This window comes from Sparus aurata, chromosome 2 (genome assembly GCF_900880675.1).
Source record: "Sparus aurata chromosome 2, fSpaAur1.1, whole genome shotgun sequence".
NCBI classification, from domain to species: domain Eukaryota; kingdom Metazoa; phylum Chordata; class Actinopteri; order Spariformes; family Sparidae; genus Sparus; species Sparus aurata.
This window is the reverse complement of record NC_044188.1, coordinates 277,269-301,317: the sequence shown is the minus strand read 5'-3', so window position 1 is coordinate 301,317 and position 24,049 is coordinate 277,269. Positions and strand designations below refer to the sequence as shown.

The 24,049-nt window shown below is 41.6% G+C and overlaps 3 protein-coding genes across 3 annotated transcripts; 2 read left to right on the top strand and 1 right to left on the bottom strand.

Moving 5' to 3' along the window:
- Positions 1–6,078: 6,078 nt before the first annotated feature.
- LOC115570928 (olfactory receptor 486-like) lies at positions 6,079–14,675 on the bottom strand. Its single transcript, XM_030399748.1, has 2 exons — positions 13,759–14,675; positions 6,079–6,127 (listed from the first exon to the last, which is right to left on the bottom strand). Exons 1-2 carry the CDS (start codon positions 14,673–14,675, stop codon positions 6,079–6,081), a joined length of 966 nt encoding a protein of 321 aa, XP_030255608.1.
- LOC115566128 (olfactory receptor 2A14-like) lies at positions 6,548–7,519 on the top strand. The gene has a single exon (XM_030391853.1). The coding sequence runs from the start codon at positions 6,572–6,574 to the stop codon at positions 7,517–7,519; it is 948 nt and encodes a 315-aa protein (XP_030247713.1). The 5' UTR covers positions 6,548–6,571.
- A 4,325-nt stretch (positions 14,676–19,000) lies between the features above and the next one.
- On the top strand, positions 19,001–19,951 carry LOC115570912 (olfactory receptor 142-like). The gene has a single exon (XM_030399711.1). It carries the CDS (start codon positions 19,022–19,024, stop codon positions 19,949–19,951), a length of 930 nt encoding a protein of 309 aa, XP_030255571.1. The 5' UTR covers positions 19,001–19,021.
- Positions 19,952–24,049: the final 4,098 nt, after the last annotated feature.

Here is a 24,049-nt window from a genome sequence, read left to right as displayed (position 1 = left end):
ATTTTGTCTTTTCTCTCTTATTAAAATCTTTTTTAGTATTTCTTTAGTATTCTAAGTCCGGTACTTACTGTATGTCTGTATGTCTGTCCACCTGCTATTGTGACGAGTAAATTTCCCCGATGTGGGATAAATAAATGTCTAAAGTCTAAAGTCTGTGTGCAGCTTCTCTCTGCTTCCTCACTGGCTGCAGCCAGAGTGGGCGTGGTTTCACAGTGACAGACAGTCACAGAGCAGAGCGAGACAGACATGGCTGAAGGTGGCATGGCTGCTTCTGCTGACCGTCCTAGGCTTGTTGAAGAAGCAGATGCACTGAGCTGATCAACAACACCACTTATAAATGATCTATTTTAAGTCAATCAGTACTAATAATATAATCATAGCATCACAGCTTGACAGCGACGTCTCATGCTCCTCACTAGCCTCATGATGTTGTTCTGAGGCAATGCGTTCCACTCCTCCACAAGTGCTACACGCAGTTCTGCCAGGTCACGTGGGGGTGGGGTACGATCATCCAGTCTCTGCTTCAGCTGGTCCCAGACGTGCTCTATGGGGTTCAGGTCAGGGGACATTGCTGGCCATACCATATGAGGCACTCCCACTTCCTGAAGTCGAGCTGTGACAATTCTGGCACGATGTGGTGGAGCATTATCATCCATGAACAGAAAGTTGGGGGTGTGCTGGCGGAATTGGGGGATGATGATGGGTTCTATGATGTCTCTGAGGTAAGAACGTGCAGTGACTGAGCCATCTACAATAACCAAATCTGTTTTGCGCTGACTGGTGATGCCTGCCCAGACTGTTGCACCTCCTCCACCAAAGGGAACCCTGGGGACCATGTTGACCTCGGCGTATCGCTCACCTCGCCTTCTCCAGCAATGCTGACGACCATCATTTCTGTGCAAGGTGACCCGACGCTCATCAGTGAACAGGACGGTAGACCACTGCTGCATTGTCCAGGTCACATGGTCTTGTGCCCACTGCAAACGTTCACGGCGGTGTCTTGGTGTCAGTGGAGTCACCTGCAACGGTCGTCTGGCATTCAAAGCGCTGGAGTCGGCTTCGAATGGTTTGTCTGGAAACCCTAGTACCCCTCACATCTCGTAACTGGGCCTGCAGCTGTGTGGCAGTTGCATAACGATGTCTGAGTGCATAGGTCCTTAGGTACTGGTCATCGTTGCGGTCTGTCACTCGTGAGGCGCCACTCCTGGGTCTGTCACAAACTCTGCCAGTAGTTCTGTGTCTTGATGCAAGTCTGCTGATGACACTTTGAGACACACCAAGTTCCGGGCAACATCTGACTGCCTGCCAACGACCCGAAGGCGCGCTATGGCCAGGTGGCGCTGCTCGTCCGTTAAGTGACGTCGTGTGTTCATGGCTGTTTGAATGATGAACTTGGAATGACTTACTGACAATACCAGCTTTTTATACCCACAGAATGTTGAAATTGATGCCACATTGAAAAGGGTTGTCTTTTAGTTTTTTGGTATTGGCCCCAATATGTAAGGCACACTGTACACAGTGAGACCATTATGTGGAAAACACAAAATGAGGTGTCTATCACCCCAATACAATTGCCTCCCTATCCCAAAACTCTCTGAAGTGAAACAAACACCGTATGTATGAAATCCACTGAGTCTCTCACAATATCTCTAACTTATTGTGAGTAGTGTGTGTGTGTGTGTGTGTGTGTGTGTGTATATATCTATATATATATCTCTATATATATCTATATATATCTATATATATCTATATCTATATCTATATCTATATATCTATATCTATCTATATATCTATATATCTATCTATATATCTATATCTATATCTATATATCTATATAAATATCTATATATATATATCTATATATCTATATATATATCTATATATCTATATATATATCTATATATATATCTATATATATATCTATATCTATATCTATATATATCTATATCTATATCTATATCTATATCTATATATATCACTGGTAAACAAAACGTTTATCCTGAGGGACTTTTTCAACTCCCGTGGCCTGGACTTCCTCTGTGTGACAGAGACGTGGATCGGTGCCGGTGAGTGCAGCCCCCTGATCGAACTTCTACCGGCCGGCTGTTCTTATTTAAACTCCCCGCGATCGTCGGGTCGTGGAGGAGGGACGGTGACTGTTTATAAAAACGGCCGGCTGTTCTTATTTAAACTCCCCGCGATCGTCGGGTCGTGGAGGAGGGACGGTGACTGTTTATAAAAACGGTTTTAATTGTAGGCAGCCCGCTGTCTCATCCTCTTTTTCCAGCTTTGAAGCAAATGTATTTGAGGTGGGTCGCTCCGACCCGGTGCTGTGTGCCGTCATCTACCGACCGCCCAAATACAATAAAGACTTCCTAAATGACTTCTCTGATCTTCTGGCTGAAATCATGCCTAAGTATGATCGTGTCCTCCTTGTAGGGGATTTTAACATTCATGTGTGCTGTCCTGAAAAACCGTTGGTGAAGGACTTTTTAAGCCTTATTGACTCTTTTAATTTGGAGCAGTGTGTGTCTGGTCCCACACACGAACGTGGACACGCATTAGACCTCGTCCTCTGTCATGGTTTATCTGTGTCAAACGTGGAAATCTGTGACAATGTGTTTTCCGATCATTTGCCGGTACTGTTTGAAGCTGCTGTCTCCTGTGCTGCAGTTAAATCTGCCGCTCCTGCTCGCTGCCGTCGGATTTTTAACCCCGTCACTGCCGGTCAGTTCTCCGCTGCCTTCAACCAGCTCTGTGTCCCCTCTGACTTAACATCTGCAAACACGGAGGTGCTCAGCTCCTGGTTTCACTCCTCCTGCCGAAACATACTGGACTCTGTGGCTCCATTTAAAATGGTGCAGCCCAAAGCTAAACCTGAGCCCTGGTGCAATGGGAGAACTCGCGCAGCCAGACAGGAGTGCCGCAAAGCTGAACGCAGGTGGAAAAAGGACAAGCTGCATGTGTCTCACCAAATCCTAAAAGACTGCTGGCGCTGCTACCAGAACACTGTTAAAGAGGCCAGAAGAGAGCACCTGTCAAACATTATTGAATCAAATTCTCACAACCCGCGTGTGTTATTTAAAACCATAGAATCTGTTCTTGGCTCACCTCAGCCCGCGTGCACAGAGGAGTCCCCCGAAATGTGCAATAGCTTCCTGCAATTCTTCATTGATAAGGTTGCTACTGCAAGAGCTCTCATTACCACACCTGCATCTGACCCCTCTGACCATGTTCTCTGCTCAGCTGTGTTTGATTTGTTTGAGCCTGTGTCTCTGATGGCTTTAGAAGATGTGGTTGGCCAGATTAAGCCATCAGGCTCTCCCTGTGACACTGTCCCGCCTCACTTTTTTAAAGAGGTATTCCCTTGTATAGGGCAGTCAGTACTGACCATTATTAACAGCAGTTTATCTTCTGGTGTTGTCCCCCAAAGTTTTAAACATGCTGTGGTGCAACCCCTGCTTAAGAAACCTGGCCTTGATCGTGGTATGCTAGCTAATTATAGACCTATCTCCAAGCTGCCTTTTATCTCTAAAATCCTGGAAAAAGTCGTCCATGCTCAGTTAAAGATGTTCCTGGATGAGCATGACATCCTGGAAGTTTTCCAATCTGGTTTTAAAACAAGGCATAGTACGGAGTCAGCCTTATTAAGAGTCTTCAACGACATCCTCCTGGCTACTGACTCTGGAGAATATGAGATCCTTGTCTTGCTGGACCTAACAGCAGCCTTTGATACTGTGGACCACAATATTTTAGTGTCCCGCTTGCATCACCTAGTGGGCATTAGTGGCAGCGCCCTGAATTGGTTCAGATCATATCTTGAGGGAAGATCTATGTGTGTACGCCTTGGTGGCTCTGAGTCCCGCTCTGCTCCGCTGTCATATGGGGTTCCACAGGGCTCAATCTTAGGGCCTCTGCTTTTCTCTTTGTATCTGCTTCCCCTGGGTTCCATCCTGAGAAAACATGGCATCTCCTTTCACTGTTACGCTGACGACGGTCAGATTTATGTGCTGCTGAAGAAGAAAAACGTCTGTCTGAAACCACTTCTTTTATGTCTTGAAGACATTAAAGCATGGATGTCACTGAAACTGAACAAAGTTTAATGAAAAAAAGACAGAAGTGATGATTTTTGGTCCGAGCGGCTCTAGTGAACCCCCCCAAGTTGACTTGGGCCCTTTGGAGCACTATATGAAGCCAACAGTCTCAAACTTGGGTTTTAAAATGGACAGTGATTTTAAATTGGACCGGCAAATTGGTGCAATAGTAAAGTCCAGCTTCTTTCACCTGAGGCAGCTGGCAAAGGTGAAGCCTATTCTTGCACAAAAGCACTTTGAAACAGTAATCCACGCCTTCATTACATCTCGGTTGGATTACTGCAATGCACTTTACTTTGGAGTCAGCCGGTCCTCCCTCACACGTCTCCAGTTAGTCCAGAACGCTGCTGCTCGCGTCCTAACTGGAGCACGTAAGAGGGAGCACATTACTCCCATTCTGGCCTCCCTCCACTGGCTGCCTGTGCATTTTAGAGTTCATTTTAAGATTATTTTATTTGTTTTTAAATCTTTAAATGGTCTCGCCCCGCCTTACCTCTCTGAGCTGCTCCATCACTACGCTCCTGCCCGGTGCCTCAGGCCAGCTGACCAGCTGCTCCTGGAGGTACCGAGGTCTAAGCGGAAGCTCAGAGGGGAAAGAGCCTTTTCTATCGCCGGTCCCAAACTTTGGAACGCCCTCCCGCTCCATGTCAGACAAGCCCCCTCACTGTCCATTTTTAAAACGTATCTTAAAACCCATTTTTATTCCTTGGCCTTCAACCCAGCTTGAGACTCTGCTGTTGTTTAGTGTTTTAATGTCTTATTGTTTTTATTGTTTTTATTGTTTTAACATTTTTATTATTTTATTGTTTTTTTATTTATTTTATTCTATTTGTTGTTTCCTATGTTTTATGTACAGCACTTTGTCCCAGCTGCAGCTGCTTAAAGCGCTTTATAAATAAAGTTGAGTTGAGTTAATGCCCTTCTAAGGTCCAGCTCTCCTGTTGTAACGGCTGGTCTCCTGGTTTCTCCCTCATGCTACATGGCAAACCTTCTTGTGACTGCATGTATGGGTGTGCCATCCTGGAGGAGCTGGACTACCTGCGCAACCTGATTTGGCTGCAGGTACCGCCTCGTGGTACCAGCAGTGACAAGGACACAAGCAGAACACAAAACTAGAGAAGAATCAGTCAGGAAGGAGCAGGAGAGAGCCACTATCTGTGGCCACCACATGAAGAACCGTTCCCTTTTTGGAGGTTGTCTTGTTTTTCCCTCCATTGTACCTGTTGTCACTTTCATTTGCACCAAAGCAGCTGAAACTGATTCACAATCACTTGTTCCTGAAATGGACAGATTGATATCCCTGCAGTTAAACCGATGTAGTGTTAAACTGTGAACATTAAGTTGTCCCTTCATTTTTTGAGCAGTTTGTCCGTGTGTGTGTGTGTAATGGCTTAAATTTTTTAACGAATGCACGAGATGATTCATTTGTGGAATCAACACGATGATTTTGTTTTACGCATTAACGCATTCACAGAATGACCCGCCCCGTATATCCAATAATTCATCACACTCTGTCCTCTTGTCCTCGCTCTAAAGTTATGGCTGATTGTGACCTGAAGGAGATGGTGGAATACGAAGAACCTGATGGCCCTTTGGATAGAAAGTTTGAGTATAAGAGAAACAAAGATGGAACAATCAAAAAACATGTTGTGCACAATGTGTTTTTTTTTTAATTAAGGTATCTTTTAGTTTGATTAAAAAAAAAAGAAAAAAAATCTGAATAACACATCCTGTATTTGTTGAGAAGCACAGGAAATAGCCAAATTTAGTTATTTTTCAATCTCAGTAACAATATCATTTGGATTTGTTATAGATAATATACAAATATTAAACATATATATCCACCTCCTCTCATTTATCTTTCTGTTCCAACAACAACATACAGAGAAAATGTGAAATCTTCGGTCATATTAAGGAATGTTGATTGTAATTAATCCACAGCTACCCTGAGATTAGTCAGATATCGCTTGACTCATGACATTTTTCAGATAGGAGCTCCAATTCTCCTCAGCAGTTGCCTGTAGTATTTGCTGCTGGACATGAGGTGAGGTGGGACTACTTTGTTAGTAACCTGATGTCATGCAGAGTTATAAAGCAGCTGATAATGATGCAGCATCTCAGTAGTTACTGTAGCAGTTTGCAACTGTCTGTGAAAAGTGTTGAGCTGTGTGTAAAGTGGATGTTTCGATTTAAAGAAATCTGTTTGAATATATTTAATAGTGATATTTATAATTCAGTAAATGTGGGGAGTAAATGGTAAGTTTATGCTGCTTGTTGTTATTTTTGTTAGGCTTAATCATGTTTAAAGGCCAGTGAAGCAGCGTTGTTGGTGTAAAGCTCAGCAGATATGGAGAGAATGCCTGTGTTATTCAGAACAATGTCTGCAATTAAAATAAATAATTCATCTTGATTTGAAAACTCTATAAGCAAACCTTTTTACAAATGTGCTTACTGTTTTGTTATCGAAAACAAGAACGATGGTAAATTCAACTTTATCTTATTTCATTCTTAGCACATACATACATGTAGGAACTTTGAGATACCTGTATTTTACATTAACGGCTTTGCTTTACATTGGTATTGTGTTTGTTAACATTTCCCTCATCGTGGTTATCTGTATGAACAGGAGCTTACATGAACCTATGTACATGTTCCTGTGCAGTCTGTTTGTAAATGAACTGTATGGTAGTTCAGGGTTGTTTCCGGTACTTCTGACTCAGATTCTCTCTGACATTCACACTGTTTCTGCTTCTCTTTGTTACCTGCAGGTTTTCTGTTTGTATACATATGCACATGTAGAGTTTTGCAATTTAGCTGTCATGTCTTATGACAGATATCTTGCTATCTGTCATCCTCTGCAGTATAACACACGTATGACATTTAACAAGGTGGTGATATTTATTGCTTCAATATGGTTGTACTCTTTTGTGAAATTCTTAATTACTTTATCCTTAAACATCCGTTTGCCGCTCTGTGGAAACATCATAAACAGTTTGTATTGTCATAACTATCTTATTGTAAAGTTGGCATGTTCTGACATCGAAGTCAATAACATTTATGGAATTTTTGGTGTTATTCTCACCATCTTAGTCCCTCTGCTTCCAATTCTTTTTTCTTACGTGAAAATTTTTTATGTTTGCTTTTCTGGTTCCAAACAGACCAGACAAAAAGCTGTCAGTACCTGCACACCTCACCTCGCTTCCCTCTTAAACTTTTCTTTTGGTTGCTGCTTTGAAATACTGCAGAGTAGATTTGATGTGAGTGGTGTTCCCAGTGTGCTACGAATCATTCTGTCTCTGTACTTTCTCATCATACAGCCACTTTTGAATCCTGTCATGTATGGATTGCAAATGTCAAAAATAAGGAAATCATGTAAACAACTGTTCTGTTCTAAAATGTTGACTGACTGCAGAGATAATTTATAGATATAATAACAAAAGTGTCATTTAATATTTCAAAGTATCGTGTTTTAAAATGTGAGCTGGATAGCAAATCAAATATTGTAATATACTGGAGAAAATTGCAATAATCATATTATCACTGATTACTGTTGGATGCGATGAACTAAATGTAGCCTGGTGAAATTAGAACAACGGAGGACACTTTATTTTTATTTTTGGGATCTTCATTTCTCTAAATACTTCAGAAGGGTCAGTAGTATTACATCATCTTAGAGTGTTCAATTGAGTTTAGATTTAACACATTTTCATACACAAACAAAACTGACACAAAGAGTCTCACTTCAATTAGTATCTAACTCTTCAAGCCTGAAACGATTTTACCAATCTTGGTTAATAATATCCCTAACTGAAATCCATTAACCTTTCATATAGTGTGACTAGAATCCCTAGCTGACTAAAGTTGTACCTAATGCAGTAACTCAGCTTAGTGCATAAATGAGAGTACACCTGATTACAGAATACATGAACAACTGTAGCGGTAGCCCTTCTGTTAAACAGAATGAAAGAAAATAAACAAAATCCACATACAGTTAATTTCAACAGAATATGAAACATTGGGTACATTAATTAAATTATACAGCACATCAATATAGTTACTACATCAAATCTCTGTGCTAACTCAGGTGCACATTATGTGGCGACAGGCCGTCAACCCCACGCAGCATTTCACAATGAAAATAAACATGATTTCTGTAAAAAACCAAACAACTCTGGCGCTAACTGTGGTAAAGACTTCACTAAACGATCTCAAAAGAGTTTATCTGTCAACCGTTTTTGTACAGAGAGTAACTTTTTAAACATATTTACCCACTCAAAAAACAGCAAACGTCCTTCCAGGAAACAGGTGAGTGTCTAAAAACAGACGCAGCTCTTCACCTCACAGGGGCACAGTGTCATCTAGTGGCTTTATTGTGAACTTTGTTCTTTCCACCTGACTACATAAAATAGAGTTCCAGCAGTGAATTTGTTAAACAATGAAAATGTGACATGTGCTCAGAGTCAGTGGTAAATGCTCAGTGACTGATTTCCTGTATTTGTTTCAGGCATTAACCCGTTATATCTTCTTTGATCATAAAAATGATGTGGCCAGACACTTAACATGAGAGCAAACACCAAGGCAAAAGCACTCCTTGAAGCGAACAGATTTTCTCTGTAACTTGATTACTTGTAATGCTGTGTGGGTTTTCAGTGTTAGGTGTTAGACTGTCAGTGTAACTAAGGCAGTGTCAGCTAGCCGGTGAGCCAGTGCTGTCGTCATCATAATTATCTAGGATTGATTAGATAGACTTTATTTATCTTTATTTAAACCTCACTTGGTACAACAGGTCAAGATGCAACAAGTACAGGAAAAAGAGTCAGTCAACTGAGGAGTCTTCCTCTGGGAGTTGATCACCATCCTTTTTGTTTTACTTTTTTTTATATAACAAAGTCTTTGATGACGCCCCTATATTCCTGTTTGTTCCCCTAATCTGGTGGGTGTGCAGTGCTTGAAGTGGGAACAACAAGTGCTGCTACCCACCTTATTCTCAAGCGGCCCGCAGAGCAACCACTCAGGACTGTCCGTTGGACATGGCCAGTTCGACTTTGTTGCTGCGTGTGCATCCTTTGGCACTGTCTCAACTTTTAGTGTGTCCCAACATGATGTGATAGACAGCGGGCAGGGGAGGATGGAAACGTAAACATCATGTACTTGGTTATGCAGTTTGTTTAAGGCCTTGAATCCCCCAGAAAAGCTGAAAAAATTACCGACATCTTGGGAGAAGTGCTGGAAAATCTCCAATAGTAAAATGTAAAAGTGCTTGTCCTGTGTATGGGTGGTGCTGACCCACTTCAACACTAGATGTGTGTTTTTTCGTGGTCTGACTTTCCAGCGCAAACCAGACCTGCTTTGTGAGAATTTGTGATGAAAACTGCATCAGTATTTATATTTGCCTGTCTTTTAGTGCGGATGTGGACTGGATTGGAAGTGAACTGTTTTGGGTTGTGGGTAAAACTAAACAGACTATTTACCAAGTGGATTAAGTTCTAAAATAACTCTTTCACATGCACATATTAGAGCTGGGATGATGTGCTTATCTCTGATTGGTGCTGATTTAATATATGTGTTGTGATTGTACGAGTCTAATTCAGTTATATGATTTATTGTGATTTTTCTTTGCTCTTTAAACAGCAGACCATAGGAAGAAGTAATATCAACCACTTCTATAGACAAAATATCATGAGTCATATTTCCAATAACAATGCACAATATTTGTTTCAGCAGCATCTTTGCCAACCTGACAAAAGTGGTGAATAAAATACTTTTGGAAGTAAACTGTTCAGTTAAAGTGTTCTTGCTACCTTAAGAATGAAATTGTTATTCATAACATTTACATTTACATTTAGGGCATTTAGCAGACGCTTTTGTCCAAAGCGACTTACAATAATTCCATTTGTCCCAAGAAAGAAACCACAACATCACCGTCGATGAAGTAAAAAAGAAAAAGTAGTATAGTCGTGCTATGTGGGTTCGAGCTGATGTACTAGAGTGAAGTGCTTTCTCTGGGGCGTGTGGTCTGACCGGTGTTTGGAGGTCATGGCTACTCTTGCATACAAAAAAGTTCAACAATCGTCAGAGTAGTTTCTGAGGAGGAGGTCTCCGACTTACTAAATAAAAAGCACTCGCGGAGATGTTTCTTGTTTCAACAAAAAGGGTTTCGCATTTATTTACATAAACAGAAATATCCTCCGGTTGACTTCAAACCATAAGCAAATAAAAAACGTAATTTAGCGGTTGATAAACTGTTTCACTCCTCACTCCTTCAACACAAAAAGCCGCCCAGCAAACCAGCTGTCCTCTCTCCTTAATCACGGGAGGAGGATGGCCTGACTAGGAGGAGGAGGGCCATAAACAACAAAAACAATCAAAATAAATGGTAGTACATTACACATCCTAAATAGTTATCATTATCATTATTTTATGCCATTACCATATACCATTTTCCTAATAATTAATACAAATAATTAATAGGCTCCAACAACAGGTGTGGTTCTGTTGACGGCCTTGAAGGCCAGTACCATCGTCTTGAATCGGATGCGGGCCGCAACAGGAAGCCAGTGGAGGTCACGGAGGAGGCGGGTCACATGGGAGAATTTAGGTAAATTGAAAATGAGGCGCGCTGCAGTGTTCTGGATACACTGCAACAGTTTAGTCGCAGAGGATCGGAGTCCAGCCAAGAGGGAGTTGCAGCAATCCAGGCGGGAGATGGCCAGTGCTTGGACCAGGAGTTGCATCGTGTCCTTTGTGAGGAAAGACCGGATCCTGCGGATGTTGTAGAGGGCAAATCTGCAGGATGGGGCCACAGCAGTGATGTTGGGGCGAAGGACAGTCCGTTGTCGAGGATTATGCCCAAGTTCCTCGCTGTTGATAATGCCAGTACCATGACATACCTTAACAGTGACTGACAGGTCCATGTGTGGGCAGTCTGTCCCCTGGATGAAGAGGAGTTCAGGTTTACTCAGGTTGAGTTTGAGGTGATGAGCAGCTGTCCAAGCAGAGATGTCTGCAGACATTCAGAGATGAGCGTCACAACGTGGGTGTTGATGGAGGATGAGGGGAAAGAGAGGAACAGTTGGTGTCGTCAGCAGAACAGTGGTCAGAGAATCCATTTGATGTGACTGCAGAGCCTGGTGATCTATTGTATAGATCAAAAAACAGAACCGGTCCTAATACTGAGCCTTGAGGAACACCAGTTTCCAGAAAGCAGGGTTTGTACAAGGAGAAGTTCCATCTGACCTGAAAGGTGCAATTTGTCAGGTATGGGTATGATGTGAACCAGGTTTGAGCAGAGTCAGCGATGTTCACCCAGAGTGGAGAGGAGGATTTGGTGGTTGACTGTGTCAAACGCAGAAGAGTCGAGGAGAATGAGGACTGACGAGTGGGACGAGGTTCTGGAGGCACTGAGTGACTCAGTCACTGTGAGAAGGCCAGAGTTCAGCTGACAGCTGATGTCAGAGATTTCTGCTCAGAAATGTTCTTTTCTTCTAAGGTTGTATTTCCTTATCATGTCTGCATATGACATAAACACACCTTCTTCATATAAATCAGCAATATTAAACAGCCCATTAATATGCAACTTCTTCTGATACACTGGTGTCCTTCCGATGCTAATCATCGAGTTATGCCATAAGGGAGAATAAAAATGTTTGCAATATGATAATTAATACATTTTATGTACTTTGGTCCAGATCTCTCTGGAGTGAGACATAATAGGATTCAATGTGCAATTTTTACACTGAGATTTTCTAAAAATGGGGGTAAACATGAATGATAGCTTATTTTTAGAACGTACCCATTCTAACAGGGTTTCTTTATCCCAGTGTTTCAAAGAAAATATATTGTAATCTTGAATCCAGCCGCTCTAGACCCCCTCTGTCCCTAGGGGAACACATTTTACTATGTTCTTTTCCCCTCCCATAAGAATTGTTTATTAACGCATCATATTGTTTGAAAATCTGAGGGGCTATAATAATTGGCAACATAATGAGAATGTAATTGAATTGTGGTGCTATCACCATTTGGCAACCATCAACCTTCCCCCATAAAGTGAGGTTGATTTTCCCTATACACTAAGTTTGTTTTAATTTTTTGATTTTAATTTTGATCGGTGTATTTTATTGCTTAATTCTTGTATTTTTTTTCATATCGCAGTGTATATCCCAGATAATAGATATATCGCAATGTCAGTTTTTCCACTATAGTTCAACCCTAATAAGAGCTTGAATGACAAACAACCAAGATTTTGCACTTCTACACCAAATGCATAATTTGACCAAACCTCTTTCTTAAAATCCTTAACTGCTACACAGGGTAAATATTCTAAAATGTGTGCAGACCAAAAGTAAGAGTGAGGTGCCTTAACAGGTGAAGTGATCAATGATCCCTGGCTCTTCCTTCCCACTTGTAAAAGTGTTTTGTGGTTGAGACACCCCCCCCCCCCCCCCCCCCCCCCCAAAAAAAAAAAAAGAAAAAAAAAAAAGGTTACTGCAACCTGAATTTGCCCCAAATGTCGCATAACTGTTTGGGACAACACATATTGAGCAGATGCTCTCCTTGGGTTCAAAATCAAGCATCCAAATCTGGTGCTTAATAAATAAATTGGCTCCATTTTCACATCACCACAGTGGGTGAAAGGTATACAGCCCTGCCCCCCTTTCATGAAAGTTGGTCATTTTGGACCAACAATCCAGAATCCTCTTTCTTTCTATCTCTGCTCCGCTGGGTTTTGTTTTCTTTCAGGGGCACCGTAGAAACACACAGTCAACACCGCTCAGGGTCAATTTTGGAAATGCACTGGGGAACTGTAAATGTCGCCTCAATTAAATAGTCACCTTTTTTTAAGCGGTCCTATTGAAACTTTGGGCCATTCATCCCCAGGGTCAGAGCTTACTGTGTTCTGAGGTTAAGGTCAATAAGAACAACCTGAATTTTCAGCTAAAAAAAAATCCTGATATGGCCAAAATCGATTCTTTTTCAAAAAGTGAGATTTTTTGGGTGAGAGGCTTTCAGGCCCTTGACTACTATAGCTGTCTATTCTTTCCTCTCCTCAGAGGTTTCTCAGAATTTTCTTGTCAAAGTCATTTGGCCCACATGAATAAAACTGACTGAACCCGACTGTGTCTGTGGTGTAAAGTCTTCCTTTTCAAAGTCCTGGAAATTACAAGTAATCTTTTAAAGGTAGGCAGTACAGTAACATTTATATAGCCATGATATAAAATCCCAAATAAAGCAACAGAATGAGTCAAAGCACATAAACTTTATTTCTTAAGTACTTAACTTTAGGACTTATATTTATTCCAGCAGCATCATTGCTATACTTACAATAACAATGGTAGATAAAATACTTTTGGAAGTAAACTGTTCAATTAAAATGTTCCTATATTTAATAGACTAAAATTGACCATGTGAAAATTAAGCAAGACAAAAGAAAAGTAGAGCACCTTTCACTGACTGCAAATAAAACCGTGCATTGATTGTTTGCTTTGACACTGACCAAGATCACACCAAAATCAAAAAGACAAAATGTAAAACTTTCTTGATGAATTTAATACATTTTGATACATAAACTAAATAAATCATTACCGTTGACAGTACTGAGCCAAGTGTTTGCTCTTATTACTGGAGCTGATCAGATTTGTTGGATGATCTACTCTTCCCAACAGACTTCAGAAGCAGACTTTTACATATGTGGCGAATTTTGGACATGTTGAGGCCGTACATTAAAGGGTTGAAGAGTGGCTGGCATGTAAGAAAATACAATGACAAAAATATTTGGAACATATTTGGCACACTGCTCATATCAAACCTGCTCTGTAGTATTTCAAAAGAAACCCCAAAAGAATAGTTCAGGAGGGAAGCGAGGTGAGGTGTGCAGGTACTGACAACTTTCTGTCTCGTCTGTTTTGAGCCGGAGAAACAAACTTTAAGGATCTCCACATAGGTGTAAAATATCACAGATAGTGGAATACAGACTGTGAGAGAAGCAGCAGTGAGTTCATAGACATTATTTATTCTGGTGTCAAAGCAGGCCAGTTTAATAATGGGGTAGTTGGCACAGTATACTTTATTAATGATGTTCCCACACAGCTGTAAAGAGGCACTCAAAGATGTCGTCACAGAAACAGCGAAAACAGCAGGCAGCCATGTTACTGCAATAAGCACGGCAATTTTACCAGATGTCATACGTGTGTTATACTGTAGAGGACAACAGATAGCAAGATATCTGTCATAAGACATGACGGCTAAGTTAGTAAATTCTACACTTCCATAAGAATACACACAGAAAAGCTGAAGGAAACAAAATGAAGCAGAAACAGTGTGAATGTCAGAGAGAATCTGAGTCAGAAGGAATGGAAACAACCCTGAACTACCATACAGTTCATTTACAAACAGACTGCACAGGAACATGTACATAGGTTCATGTAAGCTCCTGTTCATACAGATAACCACGATGAGCAGAAGGTTGGAACAAACAATTACAATATAAAAAAACATTATGATTATGAAAGATAAGTGTTTAAACAACTTGGTATCGACATATGCACCAAGTGTGAAATATGAAACCTGTGTAGAGTTTATCATGATCATGCATTTGGTTCAAAACGCAGTAACTATGCATCGGAAGGATTGATTGCAACAAGTTTAAATTTTGTGCATCAACACGAACAGTCCATGTACCGTCAAGAAATTAGTAAGAAATCATTTGTGTAAACATCTCACTCACCACTCTCTTATTTATGACATGACTAGGACCAAAAATGTAAACACATTGATACTCAGACTCCCTTCTGACTGAGCTGACTCTGCTTCAGCTCCTTTTTAAACTGTGGACGCCCACAGCAGCAGACCCGAAGGTCTAGTGCCAAGGATGTAGTAAACTCTATTGGAAGAAATCAAATATTCATAAGATTGTTTTTATTAGAGTATAACCATCTTAAACAATGATGCTTGTCATCCAACAAGCCAGGACATAAGGGTTCAGTCCAAAAGGTAGCAAGTTGTGCTGGACAGATACTCCACTTTATGGAGGTCAGCCAAGCAGATGGTCCAAAAAGATGGTCTGCGACTATCACTAATGTTAGCACACAGTTATGGTGAAATAGTCATTGAGATGGTACACCATTCTTTTTTTATTGAGCTGTCTTCTTAATATTTTTTGTTGTGAGTGGGCTTTGAAAGTTTATTCATTAATAGAAATCAATATCAATCTATGGGTCCTGTGATAACAAGGTTACACTGCTGCTCTGTGGACACCAATAACCTGCAAATTAAAAAAAGGGAAGCATTTTAGCTCAGTTTGGAGGAAATGACCTCGACCCTTCAGTTCTTAACAATTTTAGGCCAATTTCTAAGCTTCTGTTTCTACCCAAAGTTTTAGAGAACATAGTTTCAACACAACTTTTAGATTTCATGTCTCACAACAAGATCTTTGAGAAGTTCCAGTCAGGTTTTAAAGCTGCACATAGTCCAGAAAGTGGATAGGGGAGAGAGCGCAATTTTAATCCTTTTAGATTTAAACGCAGCTTTCGACACTGTTGATCATGTAGTTTTATTAGACCGCTTGAAAACCTGGGTCGGCATCAAGGATACTGCTTTTAGTTGGTATTATTCTTGCCTTTTAGACAGAACCTTCTCAGTCACCACAGGTAATTATTCCTCAACTACAACTCCAATTACCTGTGATGTACCGCAAGGGTCTATTTTACGTCCGGCTTAATTTTCTATTCATATGCTCCTACTTGGCCAGATTATTAAACACCATAATGTTTCATTCCATTGCTATGCAGATGACACACAAATACAGTAAAACGAGTTATTTCGAGGAAAACACATCTCCTGCCAAGAGATCTCGTTACACCACGACCTCACAGTGGTTCTGCTACTGAACTATTCTTTTGGGCCTTTTTTTGAATAGTAAAGATCATGTTACTATGGACAGTGTACCCAACATATTACAAATGTTTTTATTATTATACTTTCTTATATGTAAACCCCTTTTCACACCTGTTAAGACAAGTTGTCCGAACAGAGGACAAACGGCTGCCCCAGCAGGTAACACCGCAGAGCACCGACCTGCTAAAGTGCTGCCTGGTAATAAATTAAATAACTTATTCTCAAATAAACAAAGTATATATAGAATAAGCTTTCCAATCAATAAAATATTCTCAAACAAAAAATATATTAAATAATATTTGTAAAAAAAAACTCACAGCGTGTTAAAGGCCTTTAACTAAACTTTTCCACAAGTAAAGTGCAGCACTAACAGTTCCAGCATGTAGCCCTCTTCAGTTTCACTCAACCTTCTAATTTTTTACCAGAAAGTTTAACTTGTCCACATTGACTCCACCCATGAGTTATTTCTGAGTACAGGCTTTCAATACGAAGATATAAGGACGACAATATGCACTTTTGGACAGGCATGGACACAGTCACCTACATTGTCACTGTGTGCTCTGTAGTGCTCATCGAACAGTGGTTTGCAGTGGTCCAGCTTCTCCGTGTGGAATAGTGTTCAAGCCACTTCAAAATGAATATACATAAATAAGACCTGGATCGATGAGCAGGGCGAAGGGAATGTTTTCTGGTTAGCAGACATGGCCGAGGACCCCTCTCGAGACGGGAATCTCAAACCACACCTCCAGCACATGTGGGACCCCTGGGAACAGTTAAAATGAACACCAGTTAAACTGTCACATCGGAAACATGTCTTTCTCCGTTGCAATACGTCCTGTACCGAAACGGTTCAATTCAAATACATGTATTGTTAAACCCCTAGTACATATTCATACTGTATACACTAGATAGCTATAGTATAATAATGTATAACATTTTAATTGTATAAATACTACCAAAATGTGATACAATACTATTATAAAATACATATGTGTTAAAACCTGTATTTTTTATAGAAAGTTAAAAAATTAGAACCAGTAGTAGTAGAATTTATAATATTAATACTAATAACTAGAACTGCAAGCAGTTATGAACGGGGGCCAAGCCCCCCGCGCACCATAGAGCCCATGGAAGTTGGCCCCAAAGGATGATGGGCTCGGGGCAAAAGTGAGGACACAGGCCAACGTCTGAGCCGTGGTATTTGCTGTAATGGGAAGTGTACCGGAAGTGCAAAAGGCTGAATGTGTGCTGATTTGGATTTGTTGTAATAAGCCACGCCCACATTGACCAGTCATGACCACCTTCAAGATATGGCCTGAGGATTGGCCCTACATCATAGCTGTTCGAGAGTTATAAACTTCCCATATTTTTAGCACCCCCTAGTGGCCAAACTTCACCAAATTCGGCTCATCTCTTCCCAGTCTCATGGCAACCAAGGATCTCAAATTTGGTGTTAATAACATTTAGTTTGACCGAGATATCAAACAGTTTCCATCTTTATAGCTAGCTACAGAAATTTGTTCGTTAAGAATTTGCGCATTTTTTGACCAAAAAAATAAAAATAGAAATCTTTACAATTACAATAGACTGGTATGCATACAAAAAAACGGCATCTCTATGGCACTCAACACAGTAGCAGTTGGTGACCCATCAACATTTCTTACTGTCCCCCCAATCCAGGCAGTTTAGAACCGGGCCTGGTCTAACCCCATTCACAAAACCTTCTGCAAGAATCATTTTTGATTCTGAGCTATTCTTTAATAATCAAATCTCCTCTGTAACAATGAACAGCTTCTACCAGCTCAGAATTATCTCTGAAATAAAACACTCCCTGTCATACCACGATCTGGAAAAAGTTATCCATGCTTTTATAACTTCATGGCTGGACTACTGCAACTCCCTCTACCTTGGTCTCCCCCAGTACCTCATATCACGCCTCCAGATGGTTCAAAATGCAGCAGCAAGACTGCTGACTGGGTCAAAAAAGTGGGAGCATATCACACCCATTCTTGCATCCCTTCACTGTCTGCCAGTACAACAAAGGATCTATTTCAAGACAGTTCTAATGGTGTTCAAAGCCCTCAACGGTCAGGCCCCATCGTACATCTCAGACCTTGTACACCCCCACTCAGCCAAAGACGAGACATATACGATAAGATAGGTTTCTAAAATGCCCGATGTTGAAGTAGGCAACCAGCGCCAAATGTGAAACCTGTGTAGAGTTTATCACTAGCCTCCTTGTTACACATATTAAATGTTGTCATAGATTTGTAAACAGTTAACTGGTGTAAAGTTGCACTTGTGTTGCACGACATGCAGCCACAGCTTCAAACACAACTTAGAAGTCAGTGTAATAACAAAGTAATAATCACTGTTTATTCATTATCATGGAAATTGTCTACCAAACATAGCACATGCTCCATCTCCTTTTCAAGTCAATATGATGGTTTGTTAGTTAATCCAAAACTCATCTCTCTTGTGACATTGTGTGGAACCATGCATAGGGGGCATACAGAGGGGACATTATTGATTTAAAATGGTTTGTTATGATGTAGGAGTAAACCATTCCCATTTCTTTTATATAAAAAATAAAAGCAGGTGTTCTTCATGATTTGTTTTTTTATTGAAGTTAATTAAACATGAGTATCAATAACCTCAGTCTTTTATGATGAGGTCACACTGCTGCTGTAGGTTTCCTCTGCATTCAAAGTTTTAAAGCAGAGTTCAGCTCAGTTTGGAGGGACTCAGTACGACTGCAGCAGGACAACTGGTGGACATTCAAATTCACACAAGGTTTCAAAGTTTTTGTCATTTTGAACTCAGCATTGAACAGACTTTGTAAAGGAAATGATCTGTTTGGGGTTGTTTAACATAATGATATCCATTATGATTAATCTGTTTCATGCTATTGTGTTGACATCTGCTTGTTTTGCACAAAGTGCAGCTAAACCCAGTTTAATATGTGACATTATTATTACTAATAATTACTAATGACTAATTATTACTTTGTGTAAATGTGAACCAGACGGAGGATCATGGTGAACTCAACACAGGTTTCATTTTTCACATTTAGTGCCTACTTTGACACCGGGCTGTATAAATACTTATATTTCATGATTGTTTTGTCTTTATATATTTCAATCATTTGTTCCAACCTTCTGCTCATCGTGGTTATCTGTATGAACAGGAGCTTACATGAACCTATGTACATGTTCCTGTGCAGTCTGTTTGTAAATGAACTGTATGGTAGTTCAGGGTTGTTTCCGTTCCTTCTGACTCAGATTCTCTCTGACATTCACACTGTTTCTGCTTTATTTTGTTTCCTGCAGATATTTTGTGTGTATTCTTATGGAACTATAGAACTTTTAAACTTAACCGTCATGTCTTACGACAGATATCTTGCTATCTGCTGTCCTCTACAATATAAAACTCGTATGTCATACAACAAAGTTGCCATCCTTATTGCTTTAACATGGTTACTCGTATTTCTTGTGAATTTTTTTACAATGCCTTTAATTATTCCATCACAACTGTGTGGAGACATTATTAAAAAAGTCTACTGTGACTATCACTCTGTTGTGAAACTGGCCTGCTATGACACCACAGTCAGTAACATCTATGGACTCGTCATTACGGCCCTCTCAGTCTTTGGACCTCTAACTTTAATTCTCTACACGTACATGAGGATCCTTAAAGTTTGTTTTTCTGGCTCCAAACAGACGAGACAGAAAGCCGTCAGTACCTGCACACCTCACCTCGCTTCTCTGCTCAACTTCTCTTTTGGGGCTTGTTTTGAAATATTACAGAGCAGGTTTGATATGAACAGTGTTCCTAATATGTTGAGAATATTTTTATCTTTGTACTTTCTTACATGTCCTCCGCTCTTCAACCCTGTAATGTATGGGCTCAAACTGTCTAAAATCTCTGTCATATGTAAAAATCTCTTTACAAATGTAGGCTGTTAGTAGCCTACTGATTTGCCTATTTTCTTTAAAGTTAATGTACCGTTGTATTATTTTAACCATGTATTGTGTTATATTTAAAGAGATAATTTAGTCATACCTAATTTAGTAATTTTTCCAACACCGATGGGGACTCAAGCTTAGTACTCAGATTCGAGGCAGACTTGAGTCACACAAAGTGACTTGAGACTTGTCGTCAAAAGACTTGAAACTTTCATTGGACTCGTGACTTGTGAAAAGTCTTTATTTATATAAATTGTTTTTCACATCAAGGAAATGTCTGACTAGTCATTCCAACATTATGACATCATAGCCAACACATCTGGTATTCACAGCCACAGATTAGTGTACGTTTCAGCAACAACACCTTAGTCAGGAACCTGCAACTGCTGTGCCTGCTTTCATAACCCATATGTTATAAACAGTTGTGGTCAGAGGTTTTTATCCAATCATAAAGAAAATATTCAACGTGTCAGTCTTCAGTTGATTTTTACAGCTCTCATGTTTCTGTGATCAATTTAGTGCAACACAAATTTGCTCTTTAGCATGGCCCAAGCATGGTGCAGCGGTTCTGCTGCCAGTGGATCTGCTGCTCTAAAGAAAGTAAATGGAATAATAAAGAAGGAGGATATCTCCAAATTCTAAGGACAATGAACCAAACACACATCAGAAGTCGTAAAGGAACCGATGAATCAGGCCAGAACTGAGGTTTTAAATGGTGTTTTTGAAGCATAATTAACACAAGCACGTTATGAGCCTTTGCCTGCCCGTAGTTTGCGATATCAGAAAGCGATGGCGGCATAAACAAACCTCCTTGAGCAGAAATAGATAACAACAAAATTCCTTTGAATGACAAGTTCAGCTTCAATGCAGCCAGATGGTTTCTCCACAAGAACTAAGTTTTTAGCATTTGCTTTCGTTATGAATCCATACCCTCAGTCCACGCTGATAGTTTGAAACAGATGCCTGGACAACTCTTCATGAGTAAAACTTTCAACTGTGGTCGCTTAATGTGTGGCTACAGCTTGCAGGCTTAACATTGCATAACTGTTGTTGCTTGTTGGGCTACAGTCATGTTGCTTTCACCATATTTTTTTAAGCGAGCAGTACCTTTGAGGTTATTCTGGAGAATATTCTGGACAGTATCTCTTGTTCTGAAATGTTACAAGAATAATAAACGTCATTTGTGTAAAGTATATTTGTCCACTCCGATGTTGATGAGAGTATTAAAAAATACAAATATCCTGTTAAGGGTCATTTGGAACAGATAGAAATTGTCCAATTAATTGGCGATTAATCACAATTCAATTTTTTAATCAAATGATTTTACTGGCTCTATCCCACTGGAGCTACAACACATTAACCACCCCAGCGGCCACCACCACAACCCCTAGAAAGGCCCCAAAGCACTGAGCTCAAGTGAGCTAGCTGACCCCAGGAGAGAGCGTGTCAGAGACAGCGATGCAAGCGGGGCAAGAGGGGAGGGCTCCATAGTAGACTGAAAGCTCATGCTAGCCAACCACCGCTACCCAGCCTCTTGCTAGCGAACGTGTGGTCTCTGGAAAACAAGCTGGATGAGCTAAGAGCCAGGATTACAACACAGTGGAAATAAGAGAGTGCTGTACTCTAATCTTCACCGAGACCTGGCTTTCAGACAATGTCATGTCCTCCCCCCGCGCCCCGTCCTCCCCCCTACCCCCCACCAAACATCTCATCAGGCCAGGTACACAAAGTCCTGAGGAACATCAACCCTCCCAAGGTAGCTGAACCTGACAACATCCCTGGGCGGGCTCTCAGAGCATGCGCTAACAAGCAGGCTAATGTTCTCACCTCCATCTTCAACCTTTCCCTCCGCCACAGCACCGTTCTCTCCTGCTTCAAGACCACAACCATTGTCCCCCTCCCCAAGAAGAGCCCACCCACCTGCCTTAATGATTACAGGCCAGTAGCACTCACTCCAATCATTATGAAGTGTTTTGAGAGTGTGTGCTGACCCACATTCAGAGCAGCATACCAGACACCCTGGACCCCCTTCAATACGCCTACCGGCCCAACAGGTCCACCTCAGACACTATTGCTGCTGTTTTCCACTTTTCCCTCTCCCACCTGGAAAATAAAGACTCCTACATCAGGACGCTCTTTGTGGGCTACAGCTCCGCCTTCAACACAGTCATCCCCCACAGACTCAATGACAAACTGTCTACGCTTTGTCTGCACCCAACCATCTGTGACTGGCTACTAGACTTTCTGACTGGCAGGCCCCAGTCTGTCAGGATTGGTAACAGGACTTCAGCCAGCATTATTACAAATCTTGGCACTCCACAGAGATGTGTCCTCAGCCCCATCCTCTACACCCTGTTCACCTACGACTGTGTTGCCTCCCACAAAGACAACACCATCCTAAAGTTTGTGGATGACACCGCAGTGATAGATTGCATCTCTGGTGGGAACGAAGCGGCCTACAGGAGGGAGGTGGCCAGTCAGGCGTCATTGTGTGAGGACAACAACCTCATCCTCAACACTGACAAGATGAAGGAGGTGATAGTGGGCATGAGGAGAAGAAGAGGAGACCTCAGTGGCCACTGTACATCTGGGAGCTTGAAGTAGAGAGAGTGAGCAGCTTCAGATACCCGGGGCATCCACATCAGAGATGACCTCACTTGGTCACTCAACACCGCACAGCTGCTAAAGAGGTCCAGCAGCGGCTGTATGTTCTGAGGAGGCTGAGGAAGTGTGGCATGCTGCCTGAGATCCTCAGCAACTTCTACAGCTGCATTGTTAAGAGCATCTTGACCAGCTGTATCACCGTCTGGTACGGCAGCACTTTTGCTATGGACCGCCTACGCCTGCAGAGAGGGGTAAAGACTGCTGAGAAGATCACCAGGACTCCACTGCCCTCTCTGCAGAGCATCTACCACCACAGAGTCCACAGGATAGCTGCCTCCATCCTCAAAGACCCCACCCACTCATGGTCTGGTCTGTTCACACTTCTACCTTCAGGCTGGAGGTACACATGTGTTAAACTACTAGTGTAAGACTACCAGACTAAAGAACTCTTTCTGGCCACAGCCATCAGGGTTTACTGTTTCCATGAAAAGGTGCACATGGTCTGCACCAATGCTTATGTAGGTGGTATGTGTCAAAGTAACATCCACATGGATGGCAGGACCCGAGGTTTCCCAGCAGAACATTGCCCAAATCAAACTGCCTCCGTCGGCTTGGCTTCGTCCCATAGTGCATCCTGGTATCATGTATTCTCCAGGTAAGCAACACACATGCACCTGCCCATCCATGTGATGTAAAAGAAAACATGATTCCCCAGACCTTTCCTCCTACTTCCATTGCTCCATGGTCAAGTTCTGATGCTCACGTGCCCATCGTTTTTGTGCCCCCACTTTCGGCGGTGGACAGGGGTCAGCATGGGCTATGCAGCCCCATACGCAACAAACTGCCTTGCACCTTTCTATCAGAACCAGCTTAACTTCTTCAGCAATTTGAACAACAGTAGCTCGTCTGTTAGATCAGACCACACGGGCCAGCCCTCTCTCCCCACTTGCATCAATGAACCTTGGCCGCCCATGACCCTGTCGCTGGTTCACCACTGTTTCTTCTTTGGACCACTTTTGACAGGTACTGATCACTGCAGACCAGGAACACCCCACAAGAGCTGCAGCTTTGGAGATGCTTGACCCAGTCGTCTAGCCATCGCAATTTGGCAGTTGTCAAACTGACCCAAGGTTCAACTCCTCCGCCTCCAACCCCTGGGAACTATTCTCCTTATTCTCTTGTCTCCATCCCTCCTACCCCTCCCCCTCCTTCCTTCCTCACTCCTGATGACTTTGCAACTTACTTTACCAAGAAAGTGAAAGACATCAGTTCCTCATTTACTCCTATGCCCATTCAGAAAACACCTTCCCCAACCATCACCTCCGTTGGCCTTACCTGCTTCAGCCCTCTCTCTTCTGAAGATGTTCACACACTAGGGATGTCTAACCGTGTCACCACCTGTTGCCTGGACCCAATTTCCTCTTCCCTTCTCCAAGACATCTCTCATGACATCCTGCCATTCTTCACCTCTCTGATCAACTCCTCCCTCACTTC

What these genes read in the sequence shown, in the direction of transcription:
- LOC115570912 (XM_030399711.1), top strand. Translation starts at nt 19,022, where the DNA reads ATGGTGAACTCAACACAGGTTTCATTTTTCACATTTAGTGCCTACTTT.
- LOC115570928 (XM_030399748.1), bottom strand. Translation starts at nt 14,675, where the DNA reads ATGATAAACTCTACACAGGTTTCATATTTCACACTTGGTGCATATGTC. An exon ending in TGTAAAAGTCTGCTTCTGAA is followed by an intron (nt 6,128 to 13,758) that starts GTCTGTTGGGAA and finishes CCTCATGTCCAG; the next exon opens with CAGCAAATACTACAGGCAAC.
- LOC115566128 (XM_030391853.1), top strand. Translation starts at nt 6,572, where the DNA reads ATGGTAAATTCAACTTTATCTTATTTCATTCTTAGCACATACATACAT.